Raw genomic sequence first — 20090 nt, forward strand, 5'->3', positions numbered from 1 at the left:
CAGAAATGACCAAATATAGGGTTGGATATCAGGTGAACTGGATATTAGTATACAGTGGGCAATTAGCCAAGAAACCAGGTGAACCTCATGTAGCCAGAAACATTGCTTAAATGTCAGAGTTTTAAAGAATTTGAACAAGTGCAAGCTTAAATTCAAAGTATATGCTAATATAGCCCCTAACAGGGACACCTCAGCGTAGTACATGCTGCTTGAACTGACGTACACTTGTAGATGCTTCAGGTGAACTATCATGGCTTCTTCAGATATACTGTAATTAGTTGCTCTGTTACTAAGCCTTTAAGTTGCTCTGTATTTTGCTCACCCTATGTAAGACTGCAGCAAATCTAATGGTTTCAGAACTATAAAAACTATAACTGACATAATTATCTTAGTCTGGTAATTTCAATGCTGAGAACACAAGAGATCGCAATATACTGACTTCACTGATCCCCTCACTCAGGCATTCTAAGGCATCCCCACCAAAGGTGCTTCCATGACAATATAATGGCTATGATCAATGGCATTGGAACCGTCTGTAATCCACAGCAGAGTTAATTTTCAACATTGTCAGGTGGATGCAGTGTAGTAGCCATACTGGGACAACTAGGCTTGGGATGGACAAATTCTGGAATTTTCAGTCCTACATTTGGGATGCTGGCTCATTAAAGGTAGGAGGCCAAACACCGCGAGACCATATGTACCATGTTACGAGTTAACCTATAACATTTATGCAATGTTACTTTAAAATCATTTTAACTAGATCTAACACTAATGATGACCTGTTTCAAACAAATGGGTTAATGATCATGTAGGCTACAATTTGTAAATATTTGTACATTAAAGATTTAAAACAAAGGCTAAACAGAAGATTTGACACACAAATACGAATCTTGACATTCTCTAAATGTATCAGAGATAATGGGAACTGCAGATGCTGGAGAATTCCAAGATAATAAAATGTGAGGCTAGATGAACACAGCAGGCCAAGCAGCATCTCAGGAGCACAAAAGCTGACGTTTCGGGCCTAGACCCTTCATCAGAGAGGGGGATGGGGAGAGGGAACTGGAATAAATAGGGAGAGAGGGGGAGGCGGACCGAAGCTGGAGAGTAAAGAAGATAGGTGGAGAGGAGAGTATAGGTGGGGAGGTAGGGAGGGGATAGGTCAGTCCAGGGAAGACGGACAGGTCAAGGAGGTGGGATGAGGTTAGTAGGTAGCTGGGGGTGCGGCTTGGGGTGGGAGGAAGGGATGGGTGAGAGGAAGAGCCGGTTAGGGAGGCAGAGACAGGTTGGACTGGTTTTGGGATGCAGTGGGTGGGGGGGAAGAGCTGGGCTGGTTGTGTGGTGCAGTGGGGGGAGGGGACGAACTGGGCTGGTTTAGGGATGCAGTAGGGGAAGGGGAGATTTTGAAACTGGTGAAGTCCACATTGATACCATATGGCTGCAGGGTTCCCAGGCGGAATATGAGTTGCTGTTACATTCTCTAAATGTATTTGCTCAGAAGCTTAAAAATAACTGAATTTGTCCCCATGCATTTCACAGATCATATACTTTAGCAGCTTTGATGTGGAGGTGCTGGTATTGCACAGGGATGGACAAGCTCAGAAATCACACGAGACCCGGTTATAGTCTAATGGGTTTATTTGAAAACACAAACTTTCGGAGATTCACTCTTCCTTCAAGTGTTAGTTAGATAGGTAGTATCAGACACAGAATTTATAAGTAAAAGATCAAAGGTCACACCACTGATGAAGACGTATTAAACAAGCCTCAGATACCTTTAAACCTTTAACCAGTCAGGAGGTTTTAATTTATTGATACATAAATGTAAATCCTCAGAATCCTTTCAAGTCACTATCCTGACAAAATTAAAGTTTTTATCAGTGTTAAAAAGAGATGACATTTTTAGGTCAGACAATGCATGCTTGATGTGAGGCCTTGTTTAGATTCTGTTTATGTTTTGGCTTGGAGTTAGACTGGTTTTATTTCTAAAGTAAAAATTTATAAAATGCCACATTAACTGGTGAAGAAATAACACAGTATAGAGCTGGAGGAACACAGTAGGCCCGACAGCATCAGAGGAGCAGGAAAGGTGACGTTTCGGGTTGGGACCTTTCTTCAGAAATGGGGAGGGGTAAGGGAGCTGGGAAATAAATAGAGAGAGGAGGGGCGGAGTTGGGGAAGGTATGTGGGATGGTGTTAGGTGAGTTGACCCCTCTCACCTCCATTCAAAACCCAAAACAAACCTTTCACATCAGACAGGGGTTCACTTGCACATCCATCAACTTGGTCTACTGTATCCGCTGCTCCCAATGTGGCGGCCTCTACATCGGTGAGACCAAGGTAGACTCGGAGACTGTTTTGTAGAGCATCCGCATTCTGTACACAAGAAACGACAACACCTTCCAGTTGCCAACCATTTTAACTCACCCTCCCACTCCCTGGGTGGCATAGCCATCCTGGGCCTGCTCTAGTGTCATAATGACACCAGCTGTTAACTGGAGGACTAACACCTCATATTCTATCTTGGGAGCCTACAGCCCGATGACCTGAACGTGGAATTTGCCAGTTTTAAAATCTGCCCACCCCCAGCCTCATCTCATGTCCAACCCTCCCACTCATGCCCGCCTCCTTGACCTGATACAACCTGACCTTCTTCTCTCCCATCCATCCACCCGTCCCAACTCATTGACCAATCCCTATCTGCATTCACCCATCACCATCACACTTACCTTCCCTAGCCCCACCTCTCCTCTATTTATTTCTTAGCTCCCTATTTCTGAAGAAGGTTCCTGACCCGAAACATCAACTTTCTTGCTCCTCTGATGCTGCCTGCCCTGCTGTGTTCCTCCAGTTCCATACTGTGTTGCCTCTGATTCCAGCATTTGCAGGTCTTGCTATCTCACATTGATTGGTGAATTCGTATTTGCAAAATTCTGTTTTATTCAAAAAGCACACTATTTATAGACAGTCAATGTGGCATTTTACAAATTCCTACTTTAGAAATATAACCAATCTAGGGGTGGCATAGTATCTCAGCGGTCAGCACTGCTGCCTCAGAGCACCAGGGACCCGGGTTCGATTCCACCCTTGGTGACTGTCTGTGTGGAGTTTGCATGTTCTCCCTGTGTCTGCATGGGTTTCTCCGGGTGCTCTGGTTTCCTCCCTCAGTCCAAAGATGTGCAGGGTAGGTGGACTGGCTATGCGAAATTGCCCATAGAGTTTAGGGATGTGTAGCTTTGGTGGGTTATAGGGAATGGGTCTGGGTGACATGTGTCAAGGGTCAATGTGGACTTGTTTGGCCGAAGGGCCTGTTTCCACACTACAGGGATTCTATACTATAATAACTCCAAACCAAAACAAAAAGGAATTCTCAACAAAGTCTCACACCTCACATCTTTACATGATAAAACCTTTAGTTCTCTCAGGGTAGTGACTTGAAAAGAATTTGGGGATTTACATATACTTATTAATCGATTAAAATCTTCTGAGTAAAGACTTGACAGCATCTTACATGTGTTTGATACATCCTCATCAGTATTGTGACCTTTTGATCTTTTCCTTATAAATTCAGTGTCTGATGCTACCTCTCTCACTAATACTTGAAGGAGGAGTAAGGCTTCAAAAGCTTGTTTTTAAATAAACCTGTTGGACTATAACCTGGTGACATGTGACTTCTAACCCTCAGCAGCTTGACAATCTAGTCGTTGTCAAGGCTGTAATAAATTTATTTAACTCTGTAGTTTTCATTCATTGCAGGCCAATTTATGGTTTATCAAATAGTTACCATGCAAAAACTGTACGGTTTTCACTTGAATGTGCCCTCCATCAGATGGGAATAGAGACTTGACTTCACCAGAGGCTCGAATTAAATCATTTCCAAAATTGTAGCCAGTAAACTGCAAATAAATAGCACAGGTAATGGTCAATGAATTTGGAACAAAGGGCACTTGTGTAGTTATTAAAATGAAAATTAATTTAGGGAGGGTTGTGTTTTGAAAAGATACATGTTTTTAAATACTGATAAATGGAATATTTTTCTTCTGTGTTACAGGAGGTCAGAAATTCTGTTTCTATTCGTGGCATTACCCATGTTGTTGGAGGAAGAAAAATCTGGTGATGCAATTCAACAATTCATGTCACCATGTCACTTCTAGAATTTTCTGTGAAAAGTGATGTTGAGGGTATGACATGTTTAGTAATGGCTAGGTGTATTTTAATAAGATGATTATGTTACACATATCCCATCAGTTCTGTCTCAGTAACACGGTGTATAAATGATACAAGAGCAATGATAGTACCCATCACTTAGGGCCATTGGTGGCAAACTGGGATTTAGTTAAACTAAAAGTCTGTGCATTATGAGAGAAGGTTGACATGCAAGTACAGTTGTTACTTGCAGTAATTTGGAATTGTGCAAAGCAAAATTCAAGGTCTGAAGGGATGTCTATGAAGCATTTCAATACATATATTCCTAAAGTCATTCTTACTGCAATTGGAATATATCAAGGAGAATGTAAATATTCCACAAATTTATGTTGGAAACTGTTCTAACAGAGAGATACTCTTCTTGAAAGCTCAAACCACTTTGGCAGAGATTTCAGGCTGTAATGTGGAGGAATAAAAACAGAAAATATGGAAAAACTTAGCAGGTCTAGTAGAATCTGTAAAGAGAAAAACTGGTGTTTTGAGTCCTATGATGTTTCTTCAGAATGGAACAGGGCTAAAATATATTGGTATTTACGTTGTTAGCAAAAGAAAAGGAGGAATGAGCAGAACAGATGGTCAGGGTATCATGACCAAAAGTCAAAGTGAGTGCTAATGGTAGTAAAGGACTGACCTCAATGAAGAAACAATAGGTGTTAATGACACTTGTGGACTGTGAAAAATATGTTAGTTTTGCTGAGAACAAACCGAGCAAACAAAATATAGGGAGTATGGGGAAGGGATGAGGTAAACAAAACAGAGGACAGTGTTCTTTTCTGAAGTTGTTGAACTCAGTGTTGAGTCCTGAAGGCTGTAAATTACTTGGCCAGAAAATATAGTGTTGAATTTCCAGCTTGGATTGGGCTTTACTGGAACATCATAGCAGACGTGGGAAAGAAATGTTAGCATGGGAACAAGATGGTGTTCTGAAATGATAAACAACTGGAAGGTGCCTATAAATGGAGCAAAGGTGTTCTACAAATTGGTCACCTAGACTATGCTTGGTTTAACCAATGAAGATGAGTCCACATTGTGAGCAGCGAATACAATCATATGGATTGGAAGAAGCACAAGTTAAATGCTGCTTCAACTTGACAGTGTACTTGGGGCCCCAGGCAGTGAGGCAGGGAAAAGTAAACAGGAAATTGCTACACATTCTGTGAATGTGTGGGAAGGTCCCATGGATGAGGGGATTGCTGGCAGCGGGGTGTGGGTGAGGAAGTGGCTTTAACTGGTGGTAGGAAGCATTGCTTTTATCTACAGTACACTAAAATATTTGTCCAACTTCAAAGTGATGGGGATCCAATGGACACAGCATTAATGCATACAAAGTGATAATCTAAGAATTTTTAAACCTTGAAACTTTTAAAAGCATTCAGAATCTTCAGTTAGCACTTCTAGGCAACTAATGTTGCAGCAACGTCCCATAAAATCCTTGTTTTTGCACCTGAGATGCAGCCCCCATGCACTGTAAGTTACCTCAGTGCTCATCCTCAATGTTGTAGTTATATAGCCCAAGACTTGATTTTGTCAGCAGAGTAATTTACAGGCAGCCAGAAATCCTGCCTCCCTTTATTTGTCAGAGGATTGAGATCTGAACAGAATTCAAGTGACTTGTTCACATTAAGTACTTCCATACACATAACTAGGCTCCATTACCTTGTGTGGAAAACCAGATTCTGATTTTCCAATCAGTAGATTCAGAAAATAAAAATCCCTGCACTTATTTATCAATTGTGCCATTGATCTTGGGTGAATCTACTCTATTTTCTTTTGTTAAACTGCAATAAGCTTAGTCATTTTGTCTCCAGGTCTGGGTGTTAAAATTCTGGCAAGTATAAATAAATATAACAACCTTGTAGAATTTCTCAGTTGGCTCTGCTGTTTCCTGAATATCTGGTTCAGCCTCTAAAATGGTTTCTTGCTCTTCTTTGATGATTTGACTTCCCTGTTTCGTTGGCTTCTTTGATAATCTTCTTGATTTGGAGTCTGTTTGGTGAACAGTTTCTTCCTTCTTTTTGCTACTTGGTCTCTCTTTCTTGCTTTTTTTATCTTGCTTTCTTTGTTCCTCCTCTTTCATCTTCTCCTGGTCTTTCTTCCAAGCCTATGAACCAGGGTAACCAGAATATTTTAAGAACATATAACACTGAAACGTTTAATCCTGTAATTCACATTGTATTGTACAGTAAAGTGCAGCAACTATCTGTCCAACTTTTACTGCATCAGAAATCTTGGATTTAATTTGTTTAAATCTTGTTGGATACATACAAGACAAGCAACTGACAAGTTATATTATGAGGTAAAATATTGAAATTGCTGGGGGAGTATGAAAAAATACTGGTAAACACAGAAGTGCTGTTTTTAAAGTTGGGATACTTTAAAAGACAACACCACATATAAGACTTTAAAGCACATTAGAAAGGAAACTGAAATCTGAAAGTTCTTTGGGATGACATAAATATGATTCCTAAAACATGTGCACAAATATGTTGACATTACTTTAACGGGAATTTCTAAAAGTAACTAATGAAAACTATTTAGGACAGAGATGAAAAGTGGTCAGCCCGTAGAATTTTCTGGCACAGAAAGCAGTGGAGGCCAAAATATTGATTGCTTTCAAGGAGGAGTTGGATACAGCACATGGAGCTAAAGGGACCAAATGATATGGGGAAAAGGCAGTAACATGTTATTGAATTGGCTGATCAGCCACTATCATAATGAATGGCAGAGCAGGCTTGAAGGACCAAATGGCCTACTCTTTCAAATTTCCATGTTTCTGAAAGGCTCAAATACTTGTCAGATTCAACAGTCTGACTATCAATGATAAACTATTTTCTGTAAAAATGAAACATTTAGTACTATTAATCAGAAACTGAACTAGACTTTCTACTTGAATACAGTGGCTAAAAGAGCAGGTCAGAGGCCAGACATCCTGCAGTGAATAATTTACATCTTGCCTTCCCAAAGCTCGTCTTCTTTCTACAAGACGAGGCAGGAGTGTGATGGAATACTCCCCTTTTGCATAGATAGGGCAGCTCCTACATCATTCAAGAAACTTGGCAAATTACAGGATAAAGTAGCCTGATTAACTGGCACCAATTTGACACAACCATTCACTCCCTCCACTACCTATGGTCAGTAACAGCAGTGTGTACCATCTCCAAGATGAACTGCATAAGTTCACCAGAGATCCTTAGATAGCACCTTTCAAATTCAGAACCACTTCCACCTATAAGGACCAAGGCAGCAGATACATGGCAACACCACTAACTGCAAATTTTCCTCTAAGCCATTCACTATCCTCAGTCAGAAATATACTGCTATTCCTTCAATGTCGCTGGATCAAAATCCTGAAGTTCCTTCCTTGATGGCATTCCAGGTGTACCTACAGTGTGGTTTTGGAGCAGTTTCAAAAGATGGCTCAGCACCAACAGCAAGGGCAATATTTGTTGGCCCAGCAGCCATGCCCATATCTCATGAATGAATTTTAAAAGATGAATTAAATAAAAAGAGCAGCAGTCGGTTGAGAAAGCATCGCAAACATTTAGAATTCATTCAGCAAATACTTAATTAAATGTAGTTCCAACATGGTGCCTGCGATGAAGCCATCAGGAAAGTGTGAGAAAATTGCTAAATCTTGTGGCTGACACAGTCAATGGATGTATTCCTGATTAGTTGGACTTCACTCATATAAATTGCAGTTGTATTCCCCTTTCAGTTAAGTAAAGTCTGGCAATGTAAAGATGAATCTGAAGAATTTCCTACTTGATAAGTTTATGTTAATTACTGGATTTTATATGAAAATTCAGCTATCAACAAATAGTAATCTATATTCTTCAGTATGAGAATCATCTAAGACAATTTCACAAAAATACAAAAGTCAATTGAATCAGTGAGGGGGGGGAGGTGTTCCAATATTAAATTTGGAAAGATACTGATAGAAAAAAAGCACAGTCTTTTGCTGATTACAGATGTTAAAAAAATTCACTATTCTTACTTCAAACTTGGGTATGTGTCCTGTAGATTTCCCCATAAAATGTGATCTTGGTTAGAAAATCAAGAAAAGCACTTAGTACAAAATTTATTAAAGGCTTTGGGCTGCACATAACTGAGGTGAGCAGAACATTTGGTATTTAATAGCCATAAATGAATGTGATTTTTGATGTTGAGTTGATCCTGGAGAAGGAGCAGCAGAATTGGATCGAAGGAAATAGAATAGGTTAATAGAAAGATTCCATACTGCCCATAAAATCCATGTCAGCTCAATGCAAGAACAATTTAGTGAATTTTTCTTTTGCCAATCACAACATTGTTTTCAACTTTTCCACCAATTGAACAGCTTTGCCCTGTGTTCTCTGCATCTGGACATTTAATGGCTTTGAACAGCACTACCAATTCTCCTTTCAACTTTCTGTTCTATAAGGATGTGTTTGGTAGAGAAACACAATATGTAACAATGTTACCTGGTTTGCAGTAATCATGTGACCTCCAGCCTAAGGCACAGAAGCAGCCAGTTTGGATAAAACCATAATATAGGCCAGGCTATTGCCTTGAGAGCTCAAAACATGAAATTAGAAGTAGAGGCAACACACTATGGAGATGGCGGAACACTGCAGGCCAGCCAGCATCAGAGCAGTAGGAGAGTCGATGTTTTGGCTCAGGGCCCATCTTTCCTGACCCGAAACGTCAACTTTCCTGCTCCTCCGATGCTGCCTGGAGCGCTGTATTCATCTAGCTCCATACTGTGTTGACTCTGACTCCAGAATCTGTTGTTCTTGCAATTTCTAAATCAGAAGCAGAGCTGAGGTTAAGTGTCGAAGAACTGTTAAAATTCACAGCTACTGACTGAGGTACAGGAATGTTCAGAGCAGTGAAAGGGGCTACAAGCAACCAAGAAAAAAACTAAAGAAAAGCAAAGAAACAGGCCACAACAAAAACAGTGTTACAATGACTGCAATTTTTCATTTCCCAGCTCCAGTCCTGCGGAAAAATTATGAAACAAAGCACAGAAAATGCGAGAGAAACTTGGCAGGTCTGGCAGCATTTGTGGAGAGAAAAAGAGTTAACAGAAGTGTCACTAGATTGAAAGTGTTAGCTCTGTTTTTCTCTACACAGCTGCTGCCAGATCTGCTGAGAAATCCTCAGAAAAATCCCATCCGGCCCCGGGGATTTATCTACCTTCACACCTTCTAGAATTGATAACACCTCCTCCTTACTAACCTTAATCCTTTCAATTCTAGTAGCCCGTAACTCAGTCATCTCCTCTACAATATTCTCCTGTTCCTCAGTGAAAACAGATGAGAAATAATCATTTAGCACCTCGCCAATCTCCACAGGGTCCACACACAACTTCCCACTTCTGTCTTTGACTGGCCCTATTCCTATCCCAGTCATCCTCTTATTCCTCACGCACCTATAGAAAGCTTTAGGGTTCTCCTTTATTCTACCTGCTAATGTCTGCTCATGTCCCCTCCTTGCTCTTCTTAACTCTCTCTTTAAATCCTTCCTAGCTATTCTGTAACTCTCCATTGCCTCATCTGAACCATCTTGTCTCATCGTCACATAAGCCTCCCTCTTAAGCTTAACAAAATATACAATTTCTTTAGCAAATCAGGGTTCCCTTACCTTATCGCATCCTCCCTGCCTGACAGGGACATACCTATCAACGACACGCTATATCTGTTCCTTAAACTAGCTCCACATTTCGATTGTCGCCATCTCCTGCATTTTGCTAATCCATTCTATGCCTCCTAAGTCTTGCCTAATCGCATTATAATTTCTCTTCCCCCATCCATAACTCTTGCCCAGTGGCATGTTCCTATCCCTTTCCATCACTAAAGTAAACATAACCGAATTATGGTCACCCTCTCCAAGGTGCTCACCTACCACTAAATCAAACACTTGGCCTGGTTCATTACCAAGTACCAGATCCAGTGTGGCCTCCCCTCTTGTCGGCCCTTTGACATACTGAGTCAGGAAACCCTCCTGCACACATTGGACAAAAACTGATCCATCTGACGTACTAGAGTTATAGCACTTCCAGTCAATGTTAGGGAAGTTAAAGTATCCCATAATAACCACCCTGTTCCTTTCACTCCTGCCCAGAATCGTTTTGCCAATCCTCTCTTCCACATCCCCGGAACTTTGCGGAGGCCTGTAAAAAAGTCCCAGCAGTGTGACCTCTCCTCTCCTGTTTCTGACCTCAGCCCATACCACCTCAGTAGACGAGACCTCCTCAAAAGTTCTTTCAGCCACCGTTATACTGTCCTTGACTAACAAAGCCACACCTCCCCCTCTTTTACCACCTTCCCTGACCTTAATGAAAGATCTAAACCCTGGAACCTGCAACATCCATTCCTGACCTTTCCATATAGGCTGGAATATAGGTTGGTCTATTATATCCTTTAAAAGAAAATTACACACTACAAGCATCCATAACTACAAAGAGGAAAAGTATTATCTGACAAATGGCCTCCAAAAAGATTGAGCAAGACAGACGCAATAAACCCAGAGTATCAAACATACTTTTAAAGAGAGGTTGATTAGAGTGCAGGACAGACATGTCCCTGCAAAAATGAGGGATATAAAGGGCAAGATTTGGGAGCCATGGATAACAGATGAAATTGTGAGATTAGCAAAGAGGAAGAGGAAGCATACATAAGGTCTAGGTGACTGAAAACAATTAAAGCTTTGGAGGAATATCGGGAAAGTAGGACCAATCTGAAATGAGGAATTCAGAGGGCTAAAAGGGGTCATGAAATATTTTTAGCAAACAGGGTTAAGGAAAATCCCAAAGTTTTTTATTCATACATAGGGAGCGAGAAGGTAACAAGAGAAACGGTTGGCCCACTCAAGGACAAAGGAAGGAAGTTATACGAGGAGTCAGAGAAAATGAGTGAGATTCTTCATGAGTACTTTGTGTCAGTATTCACTGAGGAGAGGGACATGACAGATGTTGAGGTTAGGGACAGATGGTTGATTACTCTGGGTCAAATCAGCATGGCGGGGGGAGGGGGGATGTGTTGAGTATTCTAAAAGTTATTAGTGTGGACACGTCCCCAGGGCCAGATGGGATCTATCCCAGGTTGATGATGGGAAGTGAGCGATGAAATAGCTAGGGCCTTAAATTCCTTGAGCATGGGTGAGGTCCCAGAGGACTGGAGTATTGCTCATGTTGTCCCCTTGTTTAATAAAGGTAGCAAGGATAATCCAGGTAATTATATCAGTGGTGGGGAAGCTGCTGGAGAAGATACTGAGGGATAGGATCTGAGGTAACAAGGTGTAGAGCTGGATGAACACAGCAGGCCAAGCAGCATCAAAGGAGCAGGAAGGCTGTTGTTTCAGGCCTAGATTCTTCTTCAGATTTTTAGATTGGTGGAGTGGCAGATAGTAAAGGTAACTGTCGGAGAATGCAGCAGAATATAGATAGATTGGAGAGCTGGGTGGAGAAATGGCAGATGGAGTTCAATCTAGGCAAATGTGAAGTGATGTATTTTGAAAGATCCAATTCAAAAGTGAACGATACAGTAAATGGAAAAGCCCTGGGGAAAATTGATACATAGAGAGATCTGGGTGTTCAGGTCCATTGTACCCTGAAGATGGCAACATAAGTCGATAGAATGGTTGAGAAGGCATACAGCATGCTTTCATTCATCGGACAGGGTACTGAGTACAAGAGTTGGCAGGTCATGTTGCAGTTGTATAAGACCTTGGTTCGACCACATTTGGAATACTGCGTACAGTTCTGGTCACCACATTACCAAAAGGATGTGGATGCTTTGGAGACGGTGCAGAGGAGGTTCATCAGGATGTTGCCTGGGATGGGGGGCACTAGCTATGAAGAGAGGTTGAGTAGATTAGGATTATTTACATTAGAAAGATGGAGGTTGAGGGGGACCTGATTGAGGTCTACAAAATCATGAGAGGTATAGACGGGGTGGATAGCAAGAAGCTTTTTCCCAGAGTGGGGGACTCAATTACTAGGGGTCATGATTTCAAGGTGAGAGGGGAAAAGTTTAAGGGAGATATAGGCGGAAAGTATTTTATGCAGAGGGTGGTGGGTGCCTGGAACTCATTGCCAGCAGAGGCAGTAGAGGCGGGCACGATAGTGTCATTTAAGATGTATCTAGACAGATATATGAATGTGCAGGGAGCAGAGGGATACAGACCCTTGGAAAATAGGCGACAGGTTTAGATAGAAGATCTGAATCGGCGCAGGCTTAGAGGGCCGAAGGGCCTGTTCCTGTGCTGTAATTTTCTTTGTTCTTTTGTTCTTTATACATTTCCTTAACCTAAAGAAGTGGGCAAGGAAAGTATGACAAAACACCATTTCATCTTAGCAAATGAGTCTTAAATTAACAGAGACCAACTAAAATTGAAAGGACTGTCCTGTGAATAAGTGCCATATTAATAAATCAATCTGAAGTTAATGAGGAAGTGACATCATTGACGACCATTACCATTAAAGGTCTAATCACAGTACTCCTTGAATCAATTAGAAATGAGTCTTGCTTCATCTAGGGCAATCAAAACATAATGACAGGATTGATCATGCTGAGCTTGTGACTTGGACAGTTAATTATCAGTAGTGAAGGTGAGCATACCAATTTGAAACTTGGTTTGCACAGCTTGCTGTTAAGCCTGAAGCAGAAAGCGTCAGTGGTGTTAGAGACAGACCAGAAACCATGTTTCACCTTGCGCACAGTAAGCCACGTGTGTAAAGTCACTACCCTGCTTTGACAAATATTACTTTATAACTAAATTAAAATTTTCTGCTTGCCAGACTGACTCCTATTTCCTGAGCACTTAACATCTCAAAAAACAAATAAATATTTTGGTTTGAATTTAAATTTTAGCCTAAAATTTAGAGGTATGCTAAAGCAGGCTCATGAAAGCCACCAAGAAAATGAATCACACCAGAGGAAGGCAAGAGATGTGCTCTACAGGCCAAACATGAGCACAGAAATCAAGGTTGTGGAAATGAGGCAACAAAGTGTGGAGCTGGATGAACACAGCAGGCCAAGCAGCATCTTAGGAGCACAAAGGCTGAAGTTTTGGGCCATCCCAGATGTCGTCATTCTTCGAGAACTGCAACCTCCCCCCCGCAGTGGTCGAGAACCCCATCGACCGTGTCTCCCGCATTTCCCACAACACATCCCTCACACCCCGACCCCGCAATAACTGCCAAAAGAGAATCCCCCTAGCCTTCACACACCACCCCACCAACCTCCGGATACAATACATCATCCGCCGCCACTTCTGCCAGCTACAGTCCGACGCCACCACCCTGGTCTGCCTTCCAGAGAGACCACTCTCTCTGCGACTCCCTTGACCGCTCCACACTCCCCTCCAAACCCACCACACCCAGCACTTTCCCCTGCAACCGCAGGAAGTGCTACACTTGCCCCCACACCTCCTCCCTCACCCCCATCCCAGGTCCGAAGATGACTTTCCACATCAAACAGATGTTCACCTGCACATCCGCCAATGTGGTATACTGTATCCACTGTACCCAGTGTGGCTTCCTCTTGGGGAAACCAAGCGGAGGCTTGGGGACCGCTTTACAGAACACCTATGCTCTCCTCTCCACCTACCTTCTCTATCCATCTTCAGTCCACCTCCCCCTCTCTCTCTCTATTTATTTCAGAATTCTCTGCCATCCCCCTTTTATGATGAAGGGTCTAGGCCAGAAACATCAGCTTTTGTGCTCCCAAGATGCTGCTTGGCCTGCTGTGTTCATCCAGCTCCACACTTTGTTACCTTGGATTCTCCAGCATCTGCAGTTCCCATTATGTCTGTGGAAAAGAGTCATTGGCTTCCTCAATGGTTCTGTAGTATGACAGCACTGCGAGCCTAGATGAATGGTTTGTATTTATCAAAAAGCCCTGATTCAAATCTCCTATCAGAAGTACCGTGCTCCTTCATTTTGTGCAAAAAGCGGTGAGGTGATAATCTGCATAAATTATTCACTTCCTGGAAAATTCAGCTCTGCACATGCAATACATACATTATGACGGATGATAATAACAAACTTCTAATTCATGAGAACAGTTATGCACATATTGGGTAACTTGGGTAACTCAAAATGTACATGATAATGCATAAATACATTTTTTAATCCATGTAACTGAAGTCCCTCATTCCTGGAACAATATTGCATATCTTTTTGACATCCTCTCTATAGCCTAAATGTGCTGCCCAGAATTGGGGACAATGGGCAAAATCTTGAGACTTCGGGTCTTGCCTGCTGGCTGAAAGGCCAATGAGAAACCTGTATTGTCACTTTTTGGAAACAAGCCAGTCAAACAGTAGCAAGGCCATCAATAGACCTTTCACTGGAATCAAACCTAAAAATGGAGGACTCACCTAAACGTCTGTTGACCAAATAAAGGCTGCCTCCAATTGGTTCAGAAAGTAGGTGATTGGAGAGATGGCAAATTGAGCTGTCCATTAGGTATCCAATAACTCGTAATTTAGGGGACACAATTTCTGGTGAGTTGAGATATTTGCCCACCGACCTTCTCAAGCAGCACTTGCTGAGGTGGTAAGGATGTGAATTTTGTTCCAGGGGAAAGTCACCCAATTATTTCCCCAACTTACTACCTTTCCTGTCACACCTAGGGAGGGGATATTCTGTACAATGTTACGTCACCAAAGAAAATAAAATCTTTGTGTCCTATTTGAAAATTCTGTTTCTTACAAACAAAATATGGGTCAATTGGTTTAGTGGCTGGCCTGTGAAACAGAATGATGACAATGGTACTGAGTCAATTGCTATGTTGGCTGTGGTAGGTCAAGGTGATCTTCCCCCTCAATACTCTCTGACTTGGTCAACTGGGCCCTCAAGTTATACACAGTATAACCAAGGAGAAAGACACCTGTGATAATGGGAACTGCAGATGCTGGAGACTCCAAGATAATAAAATGTGAGGCTGGATGAACACAGCAGGCCCAGCAGCATCTCAGGAGCACAAAAGCTGACGTTTCGGGCCTAGACCCTCTGATGAAGGGTCTAGGCCCGAAACGTCAGCTTTTGTGCTCCTGAGATGCTGCTTGGCCTGCTGTGTTCATCCAGCCTCACATTTTATTATCTTAGAAAGACACCTGTGATCATTTGTGAACAATTGCCAGTTATGTAGAAAAGGTGATCACAGGGGGCATAAATCACTGCAGAGGTTCAGAAAACTTTTAGAACCACATGTTTTTACAGTTGACTACAGGATAATCAAAATTATTGGATAAAAAGCTGCTTTAATTTTAATAATTGCTCTTTTATTATATAAACCTAAAACTCAGTCACACTGCACTATTGTTCACGCCATGTTCTTCCTAAATATAAACTATATCACCACACTGGAAAATTATCCAGGGTTAGTAACGGGTAACTAGAGTCGATGAACCTTTTGCCTTGATCAACATGTTGCAAAGTTCTGTCAAAGTAGAAGATCCAAGCTTTCATCTGTAACATGATGTCGTTAATATTCATAAGTTTTTTTGAAGCCAAAGATAAAATTATGAATCACCCAAGAAATTAAAGTCTTGGGTACAGTACATCATTAGGTTTTAAAAATGTTTATACATGAAACTTTCTTTACAACGAAGGTCATAACACAGCTGGAAATTGCTATACATTTCTAACACAAATGAAAAATACTTACTTTAAGTGATCCTTCTCGAACGAAAGATCCATTACTTTTCTCATCATCTTCTTCAATTTCTGATTTAGTTGGTCGCCTTGAAACACTTGCTTGTAAAAATAAGAAATTACAATACCATTTAAGACACACCTTACAATTACCAAGAAAAAACTTTGTAAATTTAATTTTCAAGATGTCCCAAATGTTTCAAAACCAATTACTTTCAAAGTACAGTTATAACTGTGGTTGTCACATGGGTAAAAGTGATTGCGAATTTGCTGTTAGCAAGACCAATGAATGAACGTGTTTCTTCTTGTTGTTGGAACAAGTTTTTGACCAGGATAACAAAAAATGTCCCTGTTCTTCCACATTAACTATCTGATCCTTTACATCCATCTTTCATTGTGGACCCTGCTACATTTTGTTAGAAGAAAAAAACAGTGCAGTTGCCACCTTGTGTAACTGCATTGAGTTTTGAACACACAACTTTCTCATTCACTCCTAACTAATCCAACCAGATAATAGAAGTGTAGGCAGCTAAGGCACACTTATTATGACCTAAATAAGAAGTGGTTAGAAAATCATTTATCATGCGCCTACTCATGATCATGGCAAGCAAAATTTTCTCCTGGAAGGACAAATTAAATGCATTAAAAATATAATTGGGTATCGAGAGCCAGGGATAGGACCATAAGATTGACAATATACAATATCCTTGCCATGTGTGCACAGTTTTCTATTATCATTTTCAATAGGAAGTAGAACACTATGTCCCAAAATTAGTGGACAACTTTTAAATGGGACAATAATAGTGTAGTTAAGTCATATGGTTCATTTTTCTGTTCTTTATACTCATCAATAATCATGCCAATAAATAATGGACATTTTGTGTTGTTAGGTTCTGGGAAAAGGCACAAATAAATTTAGAAACAGTCAAAAAAAATCATCAAAAGATCATATGATTGGATCTACTGAGGTCAGCACCTCAAATATTCTTTAAAGGCAAAGGCCAGGAATAAAAGAATGGAGTCCTACGGGTGCCTACTTCCCCTATGTTGCCTCTGGATTTCTGAGAATTCTAAGAGGTTGAATAGGCCTGCTTGCAATTAGGTGCTTTTCTAAGAATGTTATGATAATGAGGTGAAATGCTACGTCATTATTGTTCACATCTCAATGCTTGTGGTTTTGTTCAGGAGTACTGCTGTAGGTTTGTGTCTAGACTGAACCCTTAGAATCATAGAACACCTACAGTGTAGAAGAAGGTCATTCAACACTCGGAAGAGTACCCTATCTAGAACCAGTCCCCTACCCTATATTGCCCATGGCTCATCCACCTAACCTAAACATGCCTGGATACTGTGGGTAATTTAGTATGACCAATCCACATAAACTACACATCTTTGGACTGTGGGAGGATACCAGAACACCTGGAGGAAACCCAAACGGACATGGGGAGAATGTGCAAACTCCACACAGACAGTTGCCTGAAGGTGGAATCAAACCGAGATCCCCGGCATGTGAGGTAGCAGTGGGAATCACAGAGTCACTGCGCCGCTCCAGATTAGATTCTTCCAGCTGACATTGTTCAATAATATCCACAGGGCTTGTAGGCCTGCTAGGAGGTGGACCAACACAGTATATATGGCTAGGCACAATAGGTCCCTTCGTGCTAAATTTGGACACATAAGAGCTTGGACAGATTGTTAAAAAAAGATGTATATGGTGTATTTCATGGTCTTTAGGAAGATGTTTAATAACCAGTTACTGTTGTAATGCAGAAAATATGGTTCTCACTTGTGGAAAGTTAAGGATACCCAAGTAGTCATGCAATAACAGAAATACAGGAAATAGGAGCAAGAATAAGCCATTTGGCCCTTGAGCTTGCTCTATCATTCAACCACACCATGGCTGATCTCCTATCTCAACACCTATTGTTGCACACTATGGCATTAGGAATGCTACAATCGTGTCCAGGTTGCCATTTGTTAATCCCCATGTTCCCTGATCCCATGAAAGTTTAACTCATGATGCTGGTTTGAGATCTCATCTAAAGGATACCATTTTCTATAGTGCAGCACTCATTCAGAGCTGCAGTGGTGTGTTATGCTAGATTAAGTGCTCAAGATTCTGGATTATGACTTGAATACATGATTTCCGAACGAGAGTTAGCCATGTTTGTGTTAAGGAAGCTTTTTTGCCTGAATGGCAACAGAATGAAGAAACAGGTACAAAGTGCATTGCGTTACTTCCTAAGTATACAGGGGTTTGATTAGCTCAGTTGGCTGGATGGTTGGCTTGCAAGGCAGATTAGGTCTAAGGTCTGATATGGTCCTATGGTCTTCTCGGACTATGGTGGCTTTACCTTTTTTATTTCCTAAGGATTAATGTTAAAGAAGCATGTGCTAGGAACAATGAGTGTTAGCAGCAGGCATTCTCAATTATATCACGGAAGGTGAGTTTGCCCCTTCTTCTTCCTGGGATGAATGGCAATTCATGGAGTGCTTCCAATGACCCTGAACTATTTTCTTGAAAACATTACCCTGTTTATTCCTAAGAGTGCCTCCTACCTCAACTTATGTACTAGTACTTCCACACTGGAATCTGCAAAATGGCAGCTAGGTGTCCTGAATCAGCCTTTTAGATATCTCTGTAGGCAGCTACCTTTTGCGCAGCCAAAAGTATTGTAAAATTGGCTTACCCTTGAAGGAGTACACTAGGTGCCAATGAGAGAAATTTTGTTCTGAGAATTCCAGACTACTGAAAATTATGTGCTTTAAAATGGTCCTGCATTCATACTCTTGCTGTTGAACGTTTATCACTATGTTTCCAAGATTAATATATCAGCGTACTGAAATTACCTTAATATTTTGATCCTGTATTTCCAATAGATAACGAACACCTAGTGTTCCTACCTTTAAGCTAGTTGCATTTTAGCAGTAAAAATTTGAAACTGTCAGATTGGTTACATACTGTGTGGTTTATTTGCAGAAGCAGGCTTTCCCTTTTTCTGTTTGTCAGAATCTGACGATATGGATTCTGGAAACATTTCAGATGGAGGCTTGTGCAATTTCTCAGGCTCCAGTTCTTTTGCTGCCAGTTCAGCTTGGTATTTAACTTCCTCTGCATCTACCCAGTCTGAAATTGTGTAGGCAACATGTTCCAAGTAATTTCTGTGGAGGATGGTATCAGATATACACAATCATAAATTCTTTCTTTGTCTAGAAACATAAATGATTTGTTTTAAAGTTATTTGAAACTTCAGTCCATTCAATATAGCTTGCAAAAGATTGCAGTTTTGAATCTGAAGACAAAACAGCAGCAATTCCATTGTTGTTAGTGGTGTAGAAATGGAATACAGATTTCCACCCAACCATCTAGGTATCATTTCTGTCCGAACTTCCCCAGAATATACTGGTAATCTCTACCTTGGAATGTGGGAGGAGATGAGGAGACTACATCTCATTACTGAAACTACACGGGTATATAAAAAATAAAAACTGAAAGAACTGCAGATGCTGTAAATCAGGAACAAATACAGAAGAGCTCAACAGGTCTGGCAGCGACTGTGAAGAAAAATCAGAGTTAACATTTCCAGTGACCCTTCCTCAGAACGGTTTTGAGGAAGGGTCACCGGATCTGAAATGTTAACTCTGGTTTTTCTTCAAAGATGCTGCCAGACCTCTTGAGCTTTTCTAGCAACTTCTATTTTTGTTCCAGGCATTTAAAAATCTGTGACAGCCTCTTATAATGAAGCAGGGTCAGTAACAGTGCATTCAAGATCAAGTGCCAATAATTACATCTCAGAGAACTCTGAACCAAACATGTCGATTGTATAATGCAAAATAAAAAGTCCTGACTATATGACAACTATGCCAAGAGAGTTGTCCTTTTGTGTTCTAAAATTTCCTCATCAATGTAGACTCAATGCAACGTATTCATATAACTTGTACACCTTACTGCCTTATATTTAATCCCATTTTTTGCTCCTGCACCTATTTTCTGATAAAGTCCTCATACAAATAACATAGTAACACAAGCATGACATACACACAAACATTTGTGTTTTGTATGTTGTGGTGAGGTGACCCATAACGTCCAGAATTGTTACGGAATTATTGACATTTTTCGTGGAGCATGGATAAAAATTTGAAATGTAGAAGCCTGGTTTAAACCAATCGGACTTTGCAATTTACAAACTAGAGTTGGAACTGACAGTATTCATGCTGACTGGCCTTGGAAATCAACTTTCTG

General features: G+C 41.0%; 1 protein-coding gene across 4 annotated transcripts in view; it reads right to left on the reverse strand.

The window, feature by feature from the left end:
* spag17 (sperm associated antigen 17) overlaps nt 1-20090 on the reverse strand; it is a 239250-nt gene that overhangs the window by 132178 nt on the left and 86982 nt on the right. For all 4 annotated transcript variants that reach the window (XM_048541477.2, XM_048541476.2, XM_048541475.2 and 1 more), the window contains 4 exons: nt 18810-19009; nt 15861-15949; nt 6059-6307; nt 3785-3896 (listed from right to left, as the gene is read on the reverse strand). In XM_048541477.2, the coding sequence (XP_048397434.2) occupies nt 3785-3896; nt 6059-6307; nt 15861-15949; nt 18810-19009 (650 nt within the window). The remainder of the gene's footprint in view (nt 1-3784; nt 3897-6058; nt 6308-15860; nt 15950-18809; nt 19010-20090) is intronic.

The sequence above is a fragment of the Stegostoma tigrinum genome, chromosome 12, assembly GCF_030684315.1.
Source record: "Stegostoma tigrinum isolate sSteTig4 chromosome 12, sSteTig4.hap1, whole genome shotgun sequence".
NCBI lineage: Eukaryota > Metazoa > Chordata > Chondrichthyes > Orectolobiformes > Stegostomatidae > Stegostoma > Stegostoma tigrinum.